We start from the raw sequence: 24,669 nt of genomic DNA on the forward strand, positions 1-24,669 counted from the left end.
AGAGCCTGTAGATCCCCGGCCACCCCTGCTTCTAAGCCCCAAGACCCTGCCTAGGTCCCCAAACACTGTCAATATCTGGTCTTCTCTTCTGATCCCATTAGAAATAAAAATGACCAGCCAGGCGCAGTGACTCACGCCTGTAATCCCAGCACTCTGGGGGGCTGAGGCGGATGGATCACCTGAGGTCAGGAGTTTGAGACCAGTTTGACCAACATGGTGAAACTCCATCTCTACTAAAAATACATTAGCCGGGTGTGGTGGTATACACTTGTGATCCCAGGATCAGGAGGCTGTGGCAGGAGAATCGCTTGAACCCGAGAGGCAGAGGTTGTGGTGAGCCAAGATCGTGCCATTGCATTCCAGCCTGGCTGACAGAGCAAGACTCCATCTCAAAATTAAAAAAAAAAAAAAAAGAAAAAGAAAAAGAAAAGAAAAATCACCACAGTGGTTATTATCCTAGTCTCATGATAAGGATTTCAGTTTTAGGCCTATGTTTTAGCTCTGATGGGGGTCTATGAGTTTCAGGGAATTAAAAATTCACCTTCCCTTACCTGCCAAATTTATTCACCAAGGGGCCGACCAGGAGGGATCCGATAAACCCTCCGAAGGGAAACATGGACACGGTTACAGACCACAGCAACGTCAAGGGGAAGTCTTCTATGAATTCACCGGTCCTACTGTAGTAAGTCTCATTGTAAAATTGTTGCATGAGCTAGGAGACAAAGCAAAACAGAACACCAAAATAATTTGCTCCGGTTTTGCAGGAAGAATACTAGCTGTTAGGACACCCAGTGAAATAACCTGGGCACACAGAGACCAGCCTTATTAACCGGGGGGTGATGGGAGGCAGGACAGAGCTTCATGAGCAGCAAGCAGGGTGGGCACCCACGGGGAGGACTGGGAAACCTCTGAGCAGCAAACCACCCTTGGTATTTCTCAGCCAGAAAGAGATGACTCCAATTTTCCAATCAGTTGGGAGACCCCTGCCCCCTCTGGATTCCCTCTAAACCGCAAGGCCACAGAAGATCTGAGCCCTGTCCTGGAGCCCAGCCCACTGTGTGTCCATCCAGACCTGGCCCATCCCAAGAGCCATGTGCCTGCGAATTCCCTCGGGTCTGTGCTGTCTGGAGGGTGTTTTCCTCTCCCTTTGCTTGAGGACAGCTGTGTGAATAGCCCCACACTGGCCAGTCCCACCCAGGCAATGGGCTGCTTCAAACGCCCTCCCACATCTTGCTCACCACGGTGACCTACCAGGGCTGGAGAGTTGACAGCAGCCACGTTGTACCCATACTGGAAGGACGATCCAAAGGCAGCTATCAGGGTTGCCAGGGCAAGCACAAGCGTCAGCCTCTGCAGAGATTGCAGCTTAGGTCAGGAAGCAGCCCCAGGGTTCCAGGGCCCTCCCGCTTTACTTCGGTTTCATAGAAAGATGTAACAGAATCTGAAGATCTGTAGTCTTGAGACTACTCCATTCCTTGAAACCTACCCTCAACCCACCTTGGGTTATAGCAGGCTTTCTCAACCACGGCACTTTTGACACTTGGGGGTCCAATAATTCTTTATTGTGGGGGCTGTCCTGAGCACAGCAGGATGTCTACAGCATCCCGTAAACATGGTGCCAGTAGCACCCCTCTCCCCAGCTGCGACAACCCAAATGTCTTCTGACATTGCTAAGTGTCCCCCGGTGGGGAAGTGCCCCATTTGAGAACCACTGGATCAGAAAGAAGCTGAAACCTACTTCTCTAACACTGCAGCTACTGCAGCTGATGTTTGAATTGCTCCTGTGACATTCCTGCCACGTGGTGGCATTTGTCAACTGCAGCAAATGTGCTCTTGCACCATCTCAAACATAAACTCCCGGAAAAATCAAACAGAAAAAAAGAAATTTTTAGCTATTTAGGGCCACTGAAAATTTCCTTTCAGACAATCTGTAATGACAAGAGGAAATTGATTAGTAATGAAGAGCGGGAGACAGACATGGAGAGAGCTGTGGGCTTAAAATCTACAGGCCTCAGTTTTGAATCTGCCCATTGCCACTTTTCAGCTTAATTTCCAGGATCTTCAGTTTCCTCATCTCTAAAATGAGGACAATCACACTCCCTCGCAGAGTGTTTGCCAGGATTAATTACGACCATATCTAGCTGCAGAGGTGACTCTGCTGTCGGAGAGAGCTTAGGACGCTGCGCTGCTCTCTGACTTGCCATCAAAAGACCTTCTCCCACCTACTCTGCTGGAGAGCCCCCTTTCTTTTTTTTTCTTTTTTTTTTTGAGATGCAGTCTCTGTCGCCCAGGCTGGAGTGCAGTGGCACAATCTCGGCTCACTGCAAGCTCCGCCTCCCAGGTTTACGCCATTCTCCTGCCTCAACCTCCCGAGTAGCTGGGACTACAGGCACCTGCCACCACGCCCGGCTAATTTTTTGTATTTTTAGTAGAGAGGGGGTTTCACCATGTTAGCCAGGATGATCTCGATCTCCTGACCTCATGATCTGCCCGCCTCAGCCTCCCAAAGTGCTGGGATTACAGGCATGAGCCACCGCGCCCGGCCAGAGAGCCGCCTTTCACAGGTGACACGGGTTCATGCTCCGCCCTGCAGTGACAAGACAAGCACTATCCCACTGAATCTAAATCTACAGAGATTCTTTTTTTTTTTTTTTTTGAGACAGGGTCTTGCTTTCTTGCCCTGGCTGGAGTGCTGTGATGCTATTATAGCTCACTGCGACCTCAGCCTCCTGGGCTCAAGTGATCCTCCCACCTCAGCCTCCCGAGTAGCTGGGACTACAGGTGCATGCCATCATGCCTGGCTAATTAAAAAAATTTTTTTATAGAGACAGAGGTCTCATTATATTGTCCAAGCTGGTCTCCTCCTGAGCTCAAGAGATCCTGCTGCCTCGGCCTCCCGAAGTGCTGGAATTGTGGGCATGAGCCACTGTGCCCAGCCTAAAGAGGATGTCTTGACAGAGGTAAGTAAAGAGCCAGATAGGGAGAGAAACAATGATCATTCCTGCCTTGTCACGGGGCCCCAGACGGGGTGGAGTGAACCTCTGAAGAGCACACCTGCAAGGAGCCCTGCTGAAGAGCAAAAACACACTACACACACTACACACACACACNCCACTACATACACACACGCCCCCATGTACACATAATACACACGCATGCCCCCCACATATACACACTACACACACTCCCCACATGTACACAAACACTACACAAACGCCCCACATGTACACACACACTACATACACACACACATACACGCACCCCACCTGTACACACACTACACACCCCACACCCCCACATGCCTCCACTACACACACACCCCCCACACACCCTACACACACCCACATCCCACCCCCACACATACGCACACACACACACATCATACACACATACCACACACATACTCCCCCCACACACCACACACATACACACCCACCCCTCACCCCCTACACACATAGGCACAAATACACACATCACACACAGCACACATATAGACATACAGGCCACACATCCCCCCGACACACACACCCCTCACACCCCACACACACACCCCCCCACACACACCACATACAGCCCACCCCACACACACACAGCCCACCCCCCAACACACATATGCACACACAATAGACTTGGCTCACCTCCCATCTGACTGGCTCTGTATATTCATTCATTCACTCATCTATTCACCATTCAATCACTCAACACACTGAGCGCCCAGTGTGAAGCAGGCATTGCTCTAAGTGTCAGGGATATAGTGGTGAACAAACAAGACAGACAAAAATCCTTCCCCTATAGCTGTTCTACTGCTTGATTGTGTTACAGAAGAGAGAGGGGTAGGAGTGGGGGGAAGAAAGGGAAGAAAATGTTGATTAAAAATTTTTCTTCTGGGCACGATGGCTCATGCCTATAATCCCAGCACTTTGGGAGGTTGAGGTGGGTAGACTGCTTGAGCCGAGGAGTTCTCGGCCAGCCCGGGTAACATGGTGAAACCTCGTCTCTACTAAAAATTCAAAAATTCGCTGGGCGTGATGCGCATCTGTAATCCCAGCTACTCAGGAGGCTGAGGTGGAAGGATCACTTGAGCACGGGAGGCAGAGGTTGCAGTGAGGTGAGATCTCACCACTGCACTCCAGCCTGGGTGACAGAGCGAGACCCTATCTCATCAAAACAGCAAAACAAAACAAAACAAAACAAAACATCTGGGTGTGATGGCAAATGCTCGTAATCCCAGCACTTTGAGAAGCTAAGGTAGGAGGATCGCTTGAGTCCGGGAGTTTGAGACCAGATTGGGCAACATAGGGAGACCTGTCTCTACCAAAAACAAAATTAAAAATTAGCTGGGTATGGTGGTGAATATGCCTGTGATCCCAGCTACTCAGGAGGCGGAGGTGGGAGGATCGCTCGAGCCCAGGAATTCAAGGCTGCAGTGAGCTATGGTCGCACCACTGCACTCCAGCCTGGGCAACAAAGCGAGACCCTATCTCAAAAAAAATAAAAATAAAAAGTTCTTTCCTAATTCGCTTCTCAGTAAGATGAAACTGCAACCAGCTTCATTCACACAGCCAAGTGTAGCTCTTGACCACTCCCTCAGCCTGATGCGGGCCCTAAGGTTTGAAGTCCTTTGGGGTCAGGGGTGGGGTTCTGGCCAGCAGCACAGTCAACAAGCACAGCCCAGCTGGTGGAGGTGTCTGGTTCCCAGGGCTCATGCCCCAGAGTTGGGGGTTCTGCCAGGCACCATGGATAGCCAGCTCCCTGACTGCTTTGATGGGATCCCGGCAAAAACGATCAGAGAGACTATGGAGGAGAGATCAGAGCGACTAAATGACCAGGCTATAGAGTCTCTGAGGATAGAGCATTCAATTCACCCTCCATTCTTTCACTTCCTCCCTGAATTCAAGCCACAGGCACATTCTGTGGGCGCCGCAGGAATCACGGCTCACTCTCCTGGGAGTAGCAAAGTTATTCTGGGTGGGTTCTCACTAACCCTGCTGGTCCAACCGTCTTCATTACACAAACACATATGGCCAGGTAACTGGACTCCAGGAAGCACAGTACCCTCCAGTGAGCAAGACAGCTGCCCCCAGCAGACTATTGTCCAATGGTAAAGACACACATTAAGAAACTACATGAGAATGTAATAAACTGTAACTGTAGTAAGTACTAAGAAGAAAAACACAGGAGTGGTTAAAAAGAGAGGTCTGGGGAGCAACATCTCAGCCGAGGAGAGGAGGGGGAAGAAGAGAGTGGTTCAGAGAAAGGGAACAGCCTGTTGGAAGGCCTGCGGCAGGCGGAGCTCGGAACCTTTGAGCATCTGGAATTTGGCCAGTGTGGCTGGAGCGTGGGGAAAGGAGGGCAAGCCGGGGGGAGCGTGGGGAAAGGAGGGCAGGCGGGGTGAGGGCCATAGAACAGACTGGCTGTTCCCTCCATGTGCTCTGTAGCCGGGAGTGGGATGGAAGGATTTGGACTTTTAAAAAATTATTTTAAAAGGCGCAGTGGCTCATGCCTGTAATCCCAGCACTTTGGGAGACCAAGGCGGGAGGATCACTTGAGGTTAGGAGTTTGACACCAGCCTGGGCAACATGGTGAAACCCCATCTCTACTAAAAATACAAAAATAAGTGAAGCGTGGTGGCACATGCCTGTAGTCCCAGCTACTAGGGAGGCTAAGGCAGGAGAATTGCTTGAACCCAGGAGGTGGAGGTTGCAGTGAGCCGAGATCACGCCACTGCACTCCAGTCTGGGAAACAGAGCAAGACTCTGTCTCAAAAAATAAAAAATTACTCCAGCTGCTACGTGCAGAGCAGAAGGGAGACCAAGGATCGGGTTACTACAGAAGCCAGCAGACAGCAGATGGGCACTTGGGTAATGGAACGGGCCACGGTAGGGGTTAAAAGTGCCAGCTTTGACGACTATTGAGGATGCAAATTAAAAAGACTTGGTATCCCATGAGGAAAACGCAAATAAAAATCAGCATGTGATACCACTTCTCAGCCTGTGAGTTCCACTTAGAGAGTTCAACTTTTTCAGATTCCACATGTAAGATGATGTGGCGCGTGTCTTCCCGCGCCTGGCTTATTTCACTCTGGTGATAAATTGTATACTTTTACATATTAACATGTACTTTGTGTGTGTGTGTAGAGACAGAGTCTCGCTTAGTTGCCCAGACTGGTCTCTATCCTCCTGCCTCAGCCTCCCGAAGTGCTGGTATTACAGGTGTGAGCTGCCACGCCCAGCCTGTATACTTTATTTATTTAAATTGTTTTTGTTTTTGTTTTTGTTTTTGGAGATGGAGTCTTGCTCTGTCACCCAGGCTGGAGTGCACTGGCACAATCTCAGCTCACTGTAGCCTCCACCTCCTCAGTTCAAGCCATTCTCCTGCCTCAGCCTCCCGGGTAGCTGGGATTACAGGTGCATGCCACTGCGCCTGGCTAATTTTTGTATTTTTAGTAGAGACAGGGTTTCACCATGTTGGCCAGGCTGGTCTCAAACTCCTGACCTCAAGTGATCCACCTGCCTTGACCACCTAGAGTGCTGGGATTATAGGTGTGAGCCACCACACCAGGCTATTATTTACATTTTTTATAGAGACAGGGTCTCGCTATGTTGCCCAAGCTAGTCTTGAACTCCCGGTCTCAAGCAATCCTCTCACCTCAGCCTCCTAAAGTGCTGGTTTTATAAGTGTGAGCCACAGTGCCAGCCGAGGCCTGTGTACTTTAGAGGGGTGAAATTGTATGGTATTGAGTTATAGTCTCAATAAAGATGCACATAGTAGAAAGAAGGCTTAAGCCCTCTTTCTTTCTTTTTTTGCTTTCCTGGAGGGGGAACAAAAAGAATTTGGTACTGGGCTGGATTAGGGCATAAGGAAAAGGGAGGGGCTGAAGAGGATGTGTGGGTCTCTGGCCAGCCTGTTAAAATGAGAGACCCCAGTGATCCCCAGCCATGACCGGGAGGGGCTCTCCTTAGAGGCTAAGGAGGTTGCCATGACTCTGAGCTGTGCTGCAGGGAGAAACCAGAAACCACATTCCTCATGCTGTCAGTAAACCAGTTTCCTGCCTTGCATAATACAGAGAACATTTTAAGACTTTAGTAATAACCACCACCCCAAGAAAGAAAAGAAACTTTTGGGGGGATGTGCACCCCTTTAAATGATCGGTCCAGCAAAGTTCTGAAATACGGCAGCAGTCACATCTCATTCCCATGTGAGCTAAGTCATCTGCCTGCTATGTGGACTCTACACTGAGTGTTGCCACCAAGTAGCTGTAAATTAGCCTAATAATGCCATACACCAGATACCATAGCACATACCCTACAGTCAACAACGTAGGCCGGGCGCGGTGGCTCACGCCTATAATCACGGCACTTCGGCGGGAGGCCGAGGTGGGCAGATCATGAGGTCAGGAGTTTGAGACCAGCCTGGACAACACGGTGAAACCACGTCTCTACTAAAAATACAAAAAGTTAGCCGGGCATGGTGGCAGACGTCTGTAATCCCAGCCACTTGGGAGGCTGAGGCAGGAGAATTGCCTGAATCTGGGAGGTGGAGGTTGCAGTGAGCCGAGATCGCGCCATTGCACTCCAGCCTGGGTGACAAGAGCAAGATTCTGTTTCAAAACAAAAACCAATGCATAGCCTATCACTACATCAATGTCATTTCTCTAAACCAGTGAGAATTCCTAACAAACAACCAGTAATCAGTCCTCTCCTGATTTGTCCTTTTTTCTTTAAAAACTTGAACCTCTCCTATGCTCTCCAAAGTACTTCCCAGTGTTTTCCAGGGCTCCAGTCCTCAACCTTGGCCCCAATACACTCTCTACATCAATTTTGCTTCAGTTTCTTTTTTTAGGTCGACGATCCTCAAGGCTGACCTTCTGATAGGGTGCGATTCAAAGTCACTGGGAAGGAAGCCCAAACCATCTCCCTTAGAAATCCATCTTGAAGTTTCTGTTGTCAGAGAGACATTCTTTCAGTTCCAAACTTTTCCTTGTTAGGAATCTCCAGTCAGAATGCAAACACCCCTGGAGTAGTTAGGATCGGTACTTCAAGCTCTGTCACCTTATCGCACTGTTGAACTCAGTTTCACAAACAAGTAGCGGGAGGGACAGGGAGAGATGTTAGCCGCTGTAGTGGTTTGGAGCACAGCTTCTGGAGCCCAGGAGTGTGGCATCAAAGCCTGGCTCTGCCGGGCTGTGTGGCCTTGGGCAACTCCCTGAACTTCTCAGTTCCTTCACCTTTAGAATGGGGATAATGGGCCTGGCCTGGTGGTCCACGCCTGTAATCCCCGCAATTTGGGAGGACGAGGCAGGAGGATGGCTTGAGCCCAGGAGTTTGAGACCAGCCTGGGCAACATAGTGAGAGCTCATCTCTACAAAAATAATTTAAAAACAAGGCAGGAATATTGCTTGAGCCCAGGAGGCTGCAATGAGCCGTGATTGTGCCACTGCACTCCTGCCTGGGTGATAGAGCCAGATCCTGCCTCAAAAAATAAGTTTTTTTGAGGATAATGATACTGCCACAGGAATAAATGAGTTCACAGATATAGAACACTTAGGACCACGCCTGGCCTGTGGCAGGTGTTACAAACGGGTTAATTAATTAATCTATTAATTACAAATGATTATCAATGAGGACCCAGAGAGCACGGAGGGGTGTTAGTTGCTCTAGGATACTCAACTAGTTGCTGGTGGAGCCACTCCACAAAAATGTGTCTTTATTTTCCAAAGCATTTTGGCGTCTTTGTATTGAAGTGGGGAACTTTATTCAACAATCCTTTGTTTTTTTTAGACGGAGTCTCACTCTGGCTGGAATCACTGGAGTGCAGTGGCTCTATCTCTGCTCACTGCAACCTCTGCCTCCCAGGCTCAGGCATCCTCCCACCTCAGCCTCCAGAGCAGCTGGGACTATAGGCGCAGTCACCATGCCCAGCCAATTTTTGTATATTTTGTAGAGACCGAGTTTCGCCATGTTGCCCAGGCTGGTCCCAAACTTGTGGGCTCAAGCAATCTGCTTGCCTCAACCTCCCAAACTGATGGGATTACAGGCAAGAGCCATTGCACCTGGCCCTCAATTCTTATGTAGTTGTAAAGTACCTTGTTGTATCTTTTTTTTTTTTTTTTTCCCTAACCCATTTATTTTTTTTTCTTTCAGACCAAGAGTCTTTTTTTCCTGGCAGAAAGTCCTTGGTGCACATCTGACAGATGTCAGTGTTTGCCCTCTACGTAGGAGAAAAGCAGGGCTGAGTGCAGTGGCTCAGGCCTACAATCCAAGCACTTTGGGAGGCCGGGGCAGAAGGCACCCTTGAGCCCAGGAGCCCAAAACCAGCCTGGGTATAAGGAGACACCGTCTCTTCAAAGTATTTAAAAATTAGCCAAGCGTGGTGCTGCATGCCTGCAGTCCCAGCTACTCTGGAGGCTGAGGTGGGAGGATTGCTGGAGCCCAGGACTTCAAGGTTGCAGTGAGCTATGATCCCACCATTGCACTCTGGCCTGACCAACAGAGTAAGACCCTGTCTCAAAATTTAAAAAAATAAATAAATTTTTAAAAAAAGAGAAAAGAAAGAAAAAGAAAAGGCCAGTGAGGCCACTGCCACACACTACTGAGGGGTAGGGAGTGGCTCCACATACTGCCAGACACCCTTCTCCCCAGACGGCGCAGCCTCTGTAGCCTTCGCCTGCCCCCGCATTTCTCCTTGGCTCCTACATCCCCTCTCGGCTGCACTTAATGGTTTCCCAGATTCTTACAGACTATTGGAATCGCTTCCTTTGGAGTGTTTCGGGAAGCCCAACACGCCCTGGCTTTCTCCCCAAGGGGCAGGCTGCTCTCAGGAGGGGGAGCCCATCTCCACCTTCATCCCTCTGGCTCAGAAGAGGCTTCCTGTCCTGGAGGGCTGAGGCAGCGGGCAGCTGGGGTCAGCCCACGCCTCTCGCATGTGGCCATCTGAATCATTTCCTTTCTCAATGTGTTACTCAGTTTCAGGGCCTGCCACGTGGGGGTGTTTCCCTTCCTTTCTACAGCGGCACATGGGGGACGTGGGGAACGTGGCAGTCGTGCCTTTCTCTGGACAGCAGAGGACCTCCCTGACCCCCAAACACCTAAGTCCTCATCACCTCTGCTTCTTTTCTATAACATGGAGGTGATAACACTTGATTTGTCTAACACTTTCTTAGTCGTGAGACAAACAAGATGACCCAAGTGAAGGGGCTGAGTAGACTCCAAAGCAGTGACTCCCAGTTGAGGGCTGGGAGTTGATTCTGCCCTCTCGGGGACATTGGTTGTCACTCCTGGGGGAGGGTGCTACTGCGTCTAGAAGGTAGAGCCAGGGAAGCTGCTAAACATCTTGTAACACGCAAGACAGCCCCTACAACAAAGCATTAGCCAGCGCCAAATGGCAATCATGCGGAGGTGGAGAAACCAGCTCTAAAGAATGATTGAAAAGTAGTAACCTTTACAAAGGCCAGGCATGGTGGCTCACACCTGTAACCCCAGCACTTTGGGAGGCCAAGGTGGGTGGATCACTTGAGGCCAGGAGTTCTAGACCAGCCTGGCCAACATGGTGAAACCCCGTCTCTACTAAAAATACAAAAATTAGCTGGGTGTGGTGGTGCATGCCTGGAATCCCAGCTACTCAGGAGGCTGAGGTGGGAGGATTACTTGAGCCCAGGAGGTGGAGGTTGCAGTGAGCCAAGATTGTACCACTGTACTCCAGCCTGAGTGACGGAGCGAGACTCTGTGTCAAAAAAAAAGAGAGAGAGAGAAAGAAAAGTAGTAACATTTTATGGGGAACTCAGTCTGTGCCAGGTACTTTACATGCATTGTCTCATTTAATTGCTCCAGCACCGTATGAGGCGGTATGGTTATTACTCCCATTTTACAGATGAGAAAACTGAGACACAGAAGAGTTAAAGAACTTGCCCAAGTCCCACAGCTAGAATAGGATGGAGCAGGAATGAATCCTGGGGCTTCTACTTCCCAGGTCCACTTTTTTTTTTTTTTTGAGATGAAGTTTCGCTCTTGTTGCCCAGGCTGGAGTGCAATGGTACGATCTCAGCTCATTGCAGCCCCTGCTTCCCAGGTTCAAGTGATTCTCCTGCCTCAGCATCCGCTGATCAGAGTAGCTGGGATTACAGGCATCCGCCACCATGCCTGGCTAATTTTTGTATTTTTAGTAGAGACGGGGTTTCACCACATTGGCCAAGCTGGTCTGGAACTCCTGACCTTAGGTGATCCACCTGCCTCGGCCTCCCAAGACCCAGTCTTAATCTATGTGCTACAGAGCATGTTTCCAGTCTGCCTATGGTGAGGGTCTCACACCCATGCCTGAACAAATGCTGTTTTGCAAAAATGTGCACTGCTTTCCTCCACTCCAAATACAAGCAGATGCTATTGTGATGAACAAATGCAAATTCTTTTAAAGTGTTAATAAGTCAATGTTACTTTTCTGACATTATGCATTTTCCTCAATCAAGGGAATCTAGAAAGTAAACTGCAATTATGTTGTGGGAGTCCATGAAAATCTTTCGTCTCTAAAACAAGGGACCCTCAGTATCTAAAAGGCAGGAAACCTACGTGACAGATCTGAACTAAATTCAAATCTAGCAATGCCTTCTCTGAGTTTGACTTGCTTTCGTGCAGCTCAGCTATGTTACTTGCTGAAAAGGTTAACTAACTGCCCTGAAGCCAAAAGCAAAACAAAAGCAGAGCAAAACATCTCACCAAACATAGACGGATTTTGCAGCTAACATGTTTGGTTCAGGTTGGGACAGATGAATCCTTTGGGTCTCTTCCATTCAGTTACAGATCCTGCTTTTAAAGGCTGTTCCAGTAGAATGATTTCCACAGAGCATTGGTCTCTAAACCTCTCTCCTCCCTATAAAAGACCACCTCCTGGACAAGACTCCCCCTCGCCCCACCATGATCCCTCCCAACACAGAGTTCCTTCTGCAACACCAGGAGCCCCCCAGCGACTCTCCAGGAAGGCTGAACGGGACCTGGCAGCCAAGCCTGCTCTTGGCCCCTTTCCCTGAGCAACACACTCACCCCTTCTTCCTTCATGCTCTGATCCTGTTGCTCCATGCTTGCTCTGGAAGGGCAGAGTGCCGCTCACCTTCTTTTAGCCAAAGTAACGCGTGCACTGAATGGAGAGAGAAGACATTCTGGGTGCACTTTGGCCACGCCAAATAACAGCCAATAGCATTTTTATAGCCAGACTAAGTCAGAATAACCCTTTCAGGAACCTGGTCTTCCTTTCACTTCTGCTTTTAAATGAAACGTCTGGGGTTTGGCTAAGCAAGTGGGTGCCCCCTGGGGACTGCAGGCCCAGCATTGTCCTGATGGAACAGTCTGCGGTATTTCCCCATTGCTAAAGTCTCTACCAGTCAGGCTCATGGTGAGTGACTGGAAGGGTTATTTCTGTCAGGAACGCATGGCAAACAACAGCTGTCATCCACCCTACACGACACCAGGTAATACAAGGGCAACAGATTGGGCCACTAGAGACCTCATAGACGCTGTCCCTGCCAGGAAAGCTACAGTCAAGTCTCTCTGGTGGAGAGTCAGTTTTGCCCAAGTAACCGTGCAACACTGTTTGGGGAAAGTTTCTCATTTTCCGTTTTTTTTTTTTTTTTTTTGAGACGGAGTTTCGCTCTTGTCCCAGGCTAGAGTGCAGTGGCGTGATCTCGGCTCACTGCAACCTCCGCCTCCCGGGTTCAAGCGATTCCCCTGCTTCTACCTCCTGAGTAGCTGGGATTACAGGTGTGCACTACCACGCCCGGCTAATTTTTGTATTTTTAGTAGACACAGGGTTTTGCCATGTTGGCCAGGCTGGTCTCGAACTGACCTCAAGTGATTTGCCCTCCTTGGCCTCCCAAAGTGCTGGGATCACAGGCATGAGCCATCACGCCTGGCCTCTTATTTTGCATTTTAAGGAGCTCAGAATGACCTAGAGATGTTACTTTCTGTGTATTCATCACTACTGGGAAGGTGGTAAATACCTCAAACCCCTTTCCAGGCAGGGCAGGGAAAGTGAGTCACAGTTGCTGGTCCAGGTCCGGCCATCTCAAGGCCAGGCCACTGTCAGTCCCCTGTGCTTGGCACTCATTCAGCTGTCACAGGGCATGCCACAGTAAGTGGCCAAAATCCAAAGTCTCACAAGCCCCGCAGGTTTTCATCTTTACAGGACATACTCCCTGTTTTATTTGCTGTGGCGTAAATCCAGTTACTTTAGTGATTCACTCCAAATCTCATGCATCTTTAAACAAGCAGAGACTGGGAGCCTGTGTTGGGCACTGTTCCTTGCATTAGCAGCAAACCCCCAGGGTTGCTCAGGGTGGGAGACTGTGAGAAGCCTAGCAGTGTGGCTGTCTGTGTGTATGTGTGTGTGTTAGTGGGGGGTGGGGGAGGTCCCTATTCACAAGGGAGAACTCAGCATTCTGTTTCACCAGCTTCACTGCATTTTTCTTCTGTGTACCACTGTCCTAGCGCACTGACTTGTGACTAAGGCATAGCAAGACCAGAGGTTTCCAATTATTTCAAAGATTTAGAAAAAGTTTCCAAAGAAAATGCACTTTAATTGCAGGGATAGGATGGGAAGAGGAAATCACCGATGGGGGAGTGAGGAGACGGGTACAGGTGAGCAATCCAACAAAACGAAGCATCCAGGCCGGGCGTGGTGGCTCACGCCTGTAATCCCAGCACTCGGGGAGGCCGAGACGGGTGGATCACCTTAGGTCAGGAGTTCGAGACCAGCCTGACCAACATGGTGAAACCCCGTCTTTACTAAAAATACAAAAAGTAGCTGGGAGTGGGGGCAGACGCCTGTAATCCCAGCTATTTGGGAGGTTGAGGCAGGAGAATCGCTGGAACCCAGGAGGCGGAGGTTGCAGTGCACCGAGATCATGCCACTGTACTCTAGCCTGGGCACAGAGCGAGACTCCATCTCTGTCCTCCACCCTCCCCTCAAAAAGAATCGTCCAAAGTTTGCAGTCATCAGTCACCTCAAGTGCATGACACCTGCTTCTATCTAGGCCCAGATCTTCCACTTCTCCCTGCCTCTGGGCGAGGGGGTAACTAAAAACGGGGGTCGCTGGCCGGGATGCGGGGACAGTGGGCCAGGCCCTCGGGCCCAGAGGGGATCATCCCGGGAGCTGCAGGCCGCAGTACCTGGTTCCTGCCAGTGACAGGGCGTCGCAAGCACAGCCATAGATGACGTCACCAACGCTCGACCCCTGCTTCCGCCCTGGAGGGAGCCGAGCGCGGGGAAGAGGATGCGGCGCGAGGCCGTCACGACGCCAGGCTGCGGGCCGCTCAGTCAGTCCCTCCGCCCGGTGGACCTGCGGGCTCCGGGTAGGTCCTGTCCCTGCCCAAGACCCCTCTGCCTCAGCCCGGATCCCCCTTGGCCTCTGCCTCAGCCTCGGTCCCCCTCTGCCTCAGCCCAGATCCCCCCCAGCCTCAGCCCAGATCCCCCCCAGCCTCAGCCCGGGTTCCCCTCTGCCTTTGCCCGGGTTCCCCTCTGCCTTTGCCCGAGTACCCCTCTGCCTTTGCCCGAGTCCCCCTGAGCCTCAGCCGGGGTCCCCTTCAGCTTCTGCCGGAGTCCCTCTCAGCATCGCCTGGGTCCTCCTCCTGGCCACGGACTCCCAACCTTTGTGGTGGGGGGATCTGCCTCCAGGCCCCTGCCTCAGGCCGCCATTAGACCAAGGCCTGCAGGTTCCGAGAGCAGGGCGGGGTGGGAGACTGTGAGAAGCCTCGTGGCTCACAGCTGGAGGAGGGGGATGGGGGCGGTGGGTGGGACTCTGGGGAGGAGGGTGGTCCTGGCAGACCTGAGGCAAGAGGATCGCTTGAGCCCAGGAATTCGATCTTGCCACTGCACTCCAGCCCAGGTGACAGAGCAAGACCCTGTCTCTAGAAATAAATAAAAATTAAATTAAAAATTAAAGTTCCCTCTGTCTGTCCAGAGGTGAACTGAGGAGGGGACAAGAGAGCGCTGGATTGGGGAGTGGGGAGGAGCAGTGGAAGGTCTTTGCCCTAGCCCAGGTGAAAGAACAATGTGACTTGGACCAGCATGGGGATGGAGAAGACAGAAGTAGATACACTTGAGGGATATTGGTGATAGGATGGGGGAGAGGAAATAGGAGCGTTTTTGTTACTGTTAATAATAAAACAGAACTAGGCCAGGCGCAGTAGCTCATGCCTGTAAACCCAGCACTTTGTGAAGCCGGGGCAGGTGGATCACTTGAGGTCAGGAGTTCGAGACCAGCCTGGCCAACATGGTGAAACCCCGTTTCTACTAAAAATACCAAAAAAAAAAAAAAAAATTATCTGGGCATGGTGGTGCGCACCTATAATTCCAGCTGTTTGGGAGGCTGAAGCAGGAGAATCTCTTGAACCCGAGAGGCGGAAGTTGCAATGAGCTGAGATCGCACCACTACACTCCAGCCTGGGTGACAGAGTGAGACCGTCTCCAAAAAAAAATGTAAAACAGAAAAGTTACCTTTTTGAATTAGAATGAAAAGCAAATGTTTTATATAAGAAAAATTTAACCAGGGCAAAATACTGTGTTAGCACCACACCACAAAACAGGCAGGCACATCTCTGGGTCCTTCTGTGACCAGATAATGATACCAGGACTTCCGTCACTACTGGCCTCACCTCTGCTAGGAATGTTCTAGAATTTTAAAGTTTTGCCATGGGCCTCTTTTGTACAGGCTGCTAATGACTTCTCCTCATCCATAAATCCATTTGGTCAGTGCCTCTTCTGTAGTAATAGAATTGGGAGCAAGATCTGTGGCTGCCCAAAATAAAGACATTTCCCCATTGCTCTTGCAGTCAGTACAGACGTAAAGTTCCGCTTAATGCAATGTATGCAAGATGCCATATGGCAGGCAGCTTCCAGAAACTTTGCTCTCTTAGCTTTGCCTCTTTCTCCATCCTGCTTCCTGGAATGGAGATGCCACCAGCTTGGGCCTTGAGATTGAAACCACATAGGACAGAGCACCAAGCTAGGAGAAGCTGGGGCCCCTTCCCCTGTGGAGCACCATCCCAGCTCCCCACCACCAACCTGACTTAGTAGGGAAGAAAAATACTTCTCCATTTTGTTTTCCGTTACTGGCAGCTGAAACTGTTTCCCCCTGGTCAAACTGTTAAATGCATGCCTGAAAATCTGTTAGGACACAAAACAGGAAGATATTCTACCAAAGCCCCTGGTGGTACAAATGGCGGAGTCTGTTCTGCCTCACTCGGTAAGTGCTTCTGCGCTGTGAGTTAGTTCATTTGCAGATGGTAAACAAGAGAATGCTGGCCGGGTGCGGTGGCTCACACCTGTAATCCCAGCACTTTGGGAGGCCAAGGCAGGCAGATTACAGGAGTTCAACACCAGACTGGCTAACATGGTGAAAACCGGTGTGTATTAAAAATACAAAACTTAGCCAGGCTTGGTGGCGGGAGCCTGTAACCCCAGCTACTCAGGAGGCTGAGGCAGGAGAATCGCTTGAACCCAGGTGGTGGAGGTGGCAGTGGGCTGAGATCGAGCCACTGCACTTCAACCTGGGTGACAGTGCAAAACTCCATCTCCAAAAATAAAAAAAAAAAATGAAAGAAAATAATACTGTCAGTAGAATGCAGAAACTGTGTTTGTGTTCTTAGCAGCATGTTCATATAATAGTTTGAGGTGGTGGTGGGGCGGAGAGGGGCAAGCGTTGTGTCAACGAAAGAGCAAGGCTTAGCAACGGTAAACCAAAAAGTATCTGAGACAGGTCTCGATCAATTTAGTAGTTTATTTTGCCAAGGTGAAGGACATGCCCAGAAGAAAAAAGCTGAATCTCAGAAACAGTCTGTGGTCTATGCCTTTCTCCAAAGATGAGTTTGAGGGCTTCAGTATTTAAAGAAAAGCTGGCTGGAGGGGAAAGAGAGTATGGTAATCCACATGTTACAAAAGAAAACGTACAAGTAGAGGAATCATCATTTATATGTCTGTCTCTTGCTCAGTAAATCAGCACTTTACATAAGTAAGGTGAACACAGAGTAGCTCCTTGTGGGGATATTTAACCTTTATTTGTCGCTGTCTGCTTAGGAACAAAAGGAAAGACAGCTCCTTGCATGACTCAGCTTTCAGCTTAATTTTTTTCCCTTTTTGGCAGAGTGAATTGGGGTCCTGAGTTTTTTATTTTCCTTTCACACAACGTATGAAGACCTTAAAGAGAAGACGGTGCAAATTCTGCAGGGCTCTGGGCTGGTTTTGTGATTTCAAGAAGCGCTTTCTCTTGTAATCCCAGAATTTTGGGAGGCTGAGGCAAGAGGATCGCTTGAGCCCAGGAGTTCAAGACCAGCCTGGGCAACATAGGGAGACCTTATCTCTACAAATAATAAAAAATTATCTGGGTGTGGTGATGTGCACCTGTAGTCCCAGCTACTCGAGAGGCTGAGGCAGAAGAATTTCTTGAGCCAGGAACTTCAGGCTACAGTGAGCTGTGACTGAGCCACAGAACTCAGCTTGAGCAACAGAGTGAGATCCTGTCTCAAAAAAAAAAAAAAAAGAAGTGCTTTCCAGGCTTTCTGTGGAGTCCTAATTAGGGAAATGGAGTCAGGTTGGCAGCACCAGGGGAAAGCAAAAGGGAAAGCAAATAAGCTATAAATCTGCCTTTCTTCATGGTCCAGGACAGATAAACAAAGAGGAAGCAGATGAGTTATAGGTCTGTCTGTGTTTATGTCCCAGGAAGTGTAGCCCTCCTGAACAAATAACACACATAACTCACAAACTTCCCGCTTAACATGGAACGCCTCAATTTATCAAACATCCCGGCTGACAGAAGAAGGCAGGTTAGGTCCTGCAGCCATGGTGTTATCCATCATCCCAAGAACCGTCCTATAAAATCTCCAGCAAGCCTTTGTTTCCTTGCAGTCTGCTCCTCTTCTGCTGATACCGCCCGTTGCCTCCTTGCAACATATTTTCCTACTTTCTCTAACAAATCTATCTTTCTCTACCTACAACTGTCTTGGTAAATTCTTTTACTCCCGTGCCACTGGTCCAGACAGTTGTCACTGCCCTGTGACCCTTTCAATAATCTTAAACTAAATGGTGGAGTTAGGAGGACAGCTGAAGACATTTTAATATGTAATTTGTTTGTTTTAACTGATTGTAGCCTGAATTGGATTTTCAATTCTTTTTTTTTTTCTGAGGCAAAGTCTTGCTCTTGTCCCCCAGGCTGGAGTGCAATGGCATGATCTCAACTCACTGCAACCTTGGCCTCCCGAGTTCAAGCGATTCTCCTTCCTCAACCTCCCGAGTAGTTGGGATTACAGGGGCCTGCCACCATGCCCAGTTAATTTTTTGTACTTTTAGTAGAGACAGGGTTTCACCATGTTGGTCAGGCTGGTCTCCAACTCCTGACCTCAGGTGATCTGCCCGCCTTGGCCTCCCAAAGTGCTGGGATTACAGGCGTGAGCCCTGTGCCTGGCTTTTTTTTTTTTTTTTTTTTTTTGGAGATGGAGTCTTGCTGTGTTGCCCAGGCTTGGGTGCAGTGGCACGATCTTGGCTCACTGCAACCTCCACCTTCCAGATTCAAGCGATTCTCCTGCCTCAGCCTCCCGAGTAACTGGAATTACACACACGTGCCACCACGCCTGGCTAATTTTTGTATTTTTAGTAGAGGCGGAGTTTCGCCATGTTGGCCAGGCTGGTCTTGAACTCCTGACCCCAAATGATCTGCCCTCCTCGGCCTCCCAAAGTGCTGGGATTACAGGTGTGAGCCACCGCACCTGGCCGGATTTTCAATTTTGATGAAACAGCTCTACTAGGAGTGAAAGACCCAAAGATCCTAATCTGAGAAGAGAAAGCTGTCCACCCCATGGCAGTGGAGATCTGCCCTAGCTGCTGTGCTTATCAAGACTGCATTTATACTTGTTTGTGTTCAGATTGTAAAACTGCATAGGATTCAAATGGTCCTTGCCAGTCCTTTCTCCCCTTAAGCCCTGTTATTTTTATGTGTCACTTGGCAGAATGTCTTGTTCTTCAGGAACATGTATCTCACGTGACAGCAGAAATGCCTACATGTGCCTTTGAGGCATAAAACAGGGTTGTTATCAAGGTGGTATCTATATTTGCCTTGCTTGATTGATGGGGAGAGGAAATGGCTCTTGGCCACACCCACTTATTAATCTAAAGGAAAAAACTGAGGTGAAATCCATACAAGTAGAGAGTTTATTTGGGCCAGGTTTGAGGACTGCAACCCGGGAGCACAGATTCAAGTTGCCCTGAATGTATGTTCCTATCAGCAATAGTTACAAGTGTGGTGGTTTTTTTTTTTTTGAGATGGAGTCTCACTCTTGTTGCCCAGACTAGAATGCAGTGGCATGATCTTGGCTCACCGCAACCTCCGTCTCCTGGGTTTAAGCAATTCTCCTGCCTCAGCCTCCCTAGTAGCTGGGATTACAGGCGCCTGCCACCACGCCTGGCTAATTTTGTATTTTTACTAGAGATAGGGTTTCACCATGTTGGCCAGACTGGTCTTGAACTCCTGACCTCATGATCTGCTCGCCTCGGTCTCCCAAAGTGCTGGGATTATAGGCGTGAGCCACTATGTGCAGCCTTACAAGTGGGTTTTTAAAAGAAAAAAGGAAGGCTGGACACAGTGGCTCATGCCTCTAATCCCAAGCACTTTGGGAGGCTGAGGCAGGCAGATCGCTTGAGCTCAGGAGTTCAAGACTAGTCTGGCCAAAATGGCAAGACCCCATCTCTACAAAAATACAAAAATTAGCCAGGCATGGTGCTGCACGCCTGTAGTCCCAGCCACTTGGGAGGCTGGAGTGGAAGGATCGCTTAAGCCTCGGAGGCGGAGGTTGCAGTGAACTGAGATAGCGCCACTGCACTCCTGCCTGGGCAACAGAGTCAAAACCTGTCTCAAAAAAAAGAAAGAAAGAAAGAAAGAAAGAAAGAAAGAAAGAAAGAAAGAAAGAAAAGGCCGGGCGCAGTGGCTCACGTCTGTAATACCAGCACTTTGGGAGGCTAAGGTGGGTGGATCACCTGAGGTCAGGAGTTCGAGACCAGTCTGGCCAACATAGTGAAACCCCATCTCCACTAAAAATACAAAAACAAAGAAAAAAAATTAGCTCAGCGTGGTGGCGGGCACCTGTAAGTCCAGCTACTTGGGAGGCTGAGGCAGAAGAATCATTTCAACCTGGTTGCAGTGAGCTGAGATTGTCCCATTGCATTCCAGCCTGGACAACAAGGGTGAAACAGGGAAAGAGGGAGGGAGGGAGAAAGGGAGGAGGGAGGGAGGAAGGCAGGAAGGAAGGAAGGCAGGAAGGAAGGCAGGCAGGAAGGCAGGCAGGAAGGAAGGCAGGAAGGAAGGCAGGAAGGAAGGCAGGCAGGAAGGCAGGCAGGAAGGAAGGCAGGAAGGAAGGCAGGCAGGGAGGCAGGGAGGCAGGGAGGGAGGGGCAATGGGAATGTTGGTCCTGATCCAGACCCCAAGAGAAGGTTCTTGGACTTCGTGTGAGAAAGAATTCGGGGTGAGTCCATAGAGTAAGGTGAAAGCAAGTTTATCAAGAAAGTAAAGAAATAAAACAAGGCTACTCCATAGGCAGAGCAGTGGTCTGGGCTGCTCAGCTGATTATACTTGTAATTAGTTCTAGTTCTTTGCTAAACAAGGGGAGGATTACCCACTAGTTTTCTGGGAAAGGGGTGGACAATTCCCCAGAACTGAGGGCTCCTCCCGCTTTTAGACCATATAGGGTAACTTCCTGAGGTTGCCATGGCATTTGTAAACCGTCATGGCACTAGTGGGAATGTCTTTTAGCAGGCTAATGTATTATAATTAGCATATAATGAGCAGTGAGGAAAACCGAGGTCACTTTCATCACCATCTTGGTTTCAGTGGGTTTTTGTGGCTTCTTTACCACATCCTTTCATCAGCAAGGTTTTTGTGACCTTGTGCTGACTTCCTATTTCATCCTGTGACTAAGAATGCCTTAACCTCCTGGGAATGCAGCCCAGTAGGTCACTGCCTCACTTTACTCAGTCCCTATTCAAGATGGAGTCACTCTGGTATCAATGCCTTGGACAGGAGGAGGGTAAGGGATACAAGACTACATATTGGGCCGGGCGCAGTGGCTCAAGCCTGTAATCCCAGCACTTTGGGAGGCCAAGACGGGCAGATCACGAGGTCAGGAGATCGAGACCATCCTGGCTAACATGGTGAAACCCCGTCTCTACTAAAAAATACAAAAAAAAACTAGCCAGGCGAGGTGGCGGGCGCCTGTAATCCCAGCTACTCGGGAGGCTGAGGCAGGAGAATGGCGTAAACCTGGGAGGCGGAGCTTGCAGTGAGCTGAGATCCGGCCACTGCACTCCAGCCTGGGCGACAAAGCGAGACTCTGTCTCAAAAAAAAAAAAGACTACATATTGGGTGCAGTGTACAGCGCTTGGGTGATGGGTGCACCAAAATCCCAGAAATTACCACTAACGAATTTATCCATGTAACCAAAAACCACTGGTATCCCCCAAAACTATTGAAAAACATTTTATTTAAAGAGGAGACAGTTCTTTACCAAGAATTTACATCAAAACCATGTAAACTGTAGATTGACTCTACATTGTTCTTTGTACCATGAATTCCAAAACCCTGAAGAAAATGGGCGAGGCAGCTATCAGGAGCAAAGTATCTTCAAATAACTGCCCTGGACGTGGGTGGGGAAATGACTCAAGTTCCCACTCACATCTCTCTGGGCCTAATAAATTTTGCGAACCTCACAGGGCTCACACTGCTCGGCTGTTTTTCTTTTCATTCCAGGTTTAGATAAGGGGGGAATCATTAACAGGTCAGGTGGACCTGACCACCCCACAGTGCTCTTGTTTTGCTTTTGGCACAGGCAGTGTTTCTTGTCTGGGGAAGGGAGAGGGGTGCATCCAGTTGGTTGACACAGGACCTCCCAACCCTGGTGCCCACATGCGGTGTCTCCCTCTTCCTCTTTTGTGAAAAGCCACACCCCACCTTGGGCATGCCACCTGGCCGCGGGAACCCAAGTCTGCAGGGAGGGGCCAGAAAACGTGCATCTTCGAGTGTATCTTCCTTCAGGAGCCAGTTCCTTATTCTGTCCTCACTTGAGCTCCCTTCCAAGCTCCTACTAGATGGCCCCGAGGCAGAGAGGTTGCTGATCACACTTTGACATGCCTGGGGTGTAAACTTCAGAGACATGACAAGGTGCCTATGTGTTTTCTTACCAAGAACAGAATTTGACCTCGCCTATCAGAGAGTGCACGTGCCCAGGAAGGGCGTGCTCCTGGAGAAGCACAGGCAGAAGGCATGAAAGCCGGGGCAGCAGAGGCTCTTCAGGACTCAAGGGGCTTCTGTCAGTTACACATTACCCTGAATAGACACTCCTCTTTTTATTTTTGATTTATTTGTTTATTTTGTTGAGACAGTCTCATTCTGTTGCCCAGGCTGGAGTACAGTGGCGTGATCTTGGCTCCCTGCAACCTTTGCCTCCTGGGTTCAAGCGATTCTCTTGCCTCAGCCTCCTGAATAGCTGGGATTATAGGCGTGAGCCACCATGCTCAGCTAATTTTTTGAATTTTCAGTAGAGATGGGGTTTCACCATGTTGGCCAGGCTGGTCTTGAACTCCCAACCTCAGGTGATCTGCCCGCCTCGGCCTCCCAAAGTGCTGGGATTACAGGTGTGAGCCACCATGCCCAGCCGATACCCCTCTTGTTAAAAATACCATAACATAATTTTAACTTATCATTTTAACTGTGTTTTTTAAAATAAATGTGCAGTTGATTTGTGGTAAGTATATTCACATTGTTATGAAACAGATCTCCAGAACCTTTTCATCTTGCAAAACTGAAACTCTATCCCCATTAAACAACTACTCCCCATTTTCCCTCCCCAAAGCCCCTGGTAACCACCATTCTACTTTTCTGCTTCTACGAGATTGGGCACTCACGATACCTCATGTAAGTAGGATCATGCAGTATCTGTCTTTTTGTAACTGATTTCTGAAGACTTAGAGCATGTCTTCATGAGTCCTTCCTGTTGTAACATGGAACAAGATTGCCTTCCTTTCTAAGGCTGGATCATACTCCATTGTGCACACACCACATCTGGTTTACCCATTTATCTGTCAGCAGTCACTTGGGTTGCCTCTATTAATACCTTTGGCAATTGTAAGAAATGCAGCTATGTGCATGGGTGTACAAGTATCTCGATGAGCCCCCACTTTCAATTATTTTGGATATGTACCCAGAAGTGGGATTGCTGGATCACATGGTAATTCAAATTTTTAATTGTTTTCAGGAATCACCATTCTGTTTTCCACAGTAGCTACACCATTTTACATTCTCACCAACAGTATATAAGAGTTTCAGTTTCTCCACATCCTCACCAACACTTGTTATTTTCTGGGTGGTGGTTGTGTTATTGTTGTTGTTGTTTTTGGTAGTAGCCATCCTAACAGGTGTGAGGCGATCTCTCATTGTGGTTTTGATTTGCTTTTCCCTAATGATGAGTGATGTCGAGCATCTTTCCACGTTCGTGTTGACCATCCGTACATCTTTGGAGAAATGTCTATTCAAGTTCTTTCCTAATGAGACCACTCTCTTGGATCACAGAAAATTAGACCAGGCAGGCCATAAATAATATCCAGTGGTGTGCAGGAGCCAGCTTATGTATAATGTGAAAATAAACAATTCAAAATCAAAGCTGTTGGAAATTGGAATTATTTTGAGTCTTAAAGGAAGGTGCTTATAGGACCTTTAACTCCTCTCGCCTGGGCCGACAGGTGTGAGTCACTCCGCCTGGCCATGAATACACTCCTTTCAACTGGATTCCGATTCTTTAGATCATTTCAGGTTGCCAATAACCTCATCAAAATGAAAAACCGGCGGGCAAGGTTGCTCACGCCTGCAAACTCAGCACCTCAGAGGCTGAGGTGGGCGAATCACTTGAGCTCAGGAGTTAAGACTGGCCTGGGCGATGTGGTGAAACTTCATCTCTACAAAAAATACTAAAAAAAAAAAAAAAAGCTAGCTGAGGGTGATGGCACATGCCCTTGTTCCCAGCTCCTCAGGAGGCTGAGGTGGGAGGATCACTTGAGCCTGAGTGGTCAGGGCTGGAGTGGGCTGTGATCATACCACTGCACTCCAGGCCGGGCAACAGCATGAGACCTTGTTTCAGGAAAAAAACAAAAAACAAAAAACACGACCAGAACAAAACCCACACTTTTGTGCCTCAAAAGACATTGTCAAGAAAGTAAAAAGATGAGCTGGGTACAGTGGCATGTGCCTATATTCCCAGAGACTTGGGAGGCTGAGGCAGGAGAGATCAGGAGTTCAAGTCCAGCCTGGGCAATGGAGATAGACTCCTTCTCTTAAAAAAAAAAAAAAAAGTGAAAAGACAAGAGACCAAAAGAAAAATTTTTGCAAATCATATATCTTATAAGGGTCTGGTATCTAGAATATATAAAGACCTCTTACAACTCAACAACAAAAGACAAACAACCCAATTCAAAATGGGCAAAACACTTTTGAATAGATTATTTTCTCCAAAGAAGATATGCAAATGACCAAGAAGCACTTGAAAAGATACTTGGCATCATTACTCACTAGAGAAATGCAAATCAAAAACAAAATGAGGCATCATTTCACACATTAGGATGACTATCATACGTAAAAAAAAAAAAGGAAATTAA

The 24,669-nt window shown here is 48.9% G+C and overlaps 1 protein-coding gene across 6 annotated transcripts in view; it reads right to left on the reverse strand.

Annotated features, from left to right (window-relative positions):
• The window catches only part of SLC2A5 (solute carrier family 2 member 5), a 50,507-nt gene that overhangs the window by 19,484 nt on the left and 6,354 nt on the right, over nucleotides 1-24,669 (reverse strand). Inside the window, exons 1-4 of one of the 6 annotated variants that reach the window (XM_025391062.1) lie at nucleotides 14,557-14,796; nucleotides 12,033-12,126; nucleotides 1,252-1,350; nucleotides 552-712 (exon numbers count right to left, since the gene is read on the reverse strand). In XM_025391062.1, the coding sequence (XP_025246847.1) occupies nucleotides 552-712; nucleotides 1,252-1,350; nucleotides 12,033-12,068 (296 nt within the window). In that variant the 5' untranslated portion in view covers nucleotides 12,069-12,126; nucleotides 14,557-14,796. Of the gene's footprint in view, nucleotides 1-551; nucleotides 713-1,251; nucleotides 1,351-12,032; nucleotides 12,366-14,556; nucleotides 14,797-24,669 lie in introns of those variants that run through there. The other 5 variants (XM_025391052.1, XM_025391045.1, XM_025391071.1 and 2 more) reach the window with 5 other exon arrangements.

This window comes from Theropithecus gelada, chromosome 1 (assembly GCF_003255815.1).
Source record: "Theropithecus gelada isolate Dixy chromosome 1, Tgel_1.0, whole genome shotgun sequence".
Taxonomy (NCBI): domain Eukaryota; kingdom Metazoa; phylum Chordata; class Mammalia; order Primates; family Cercopithecidae; genus Theropithecus; species Theropithecus gelada.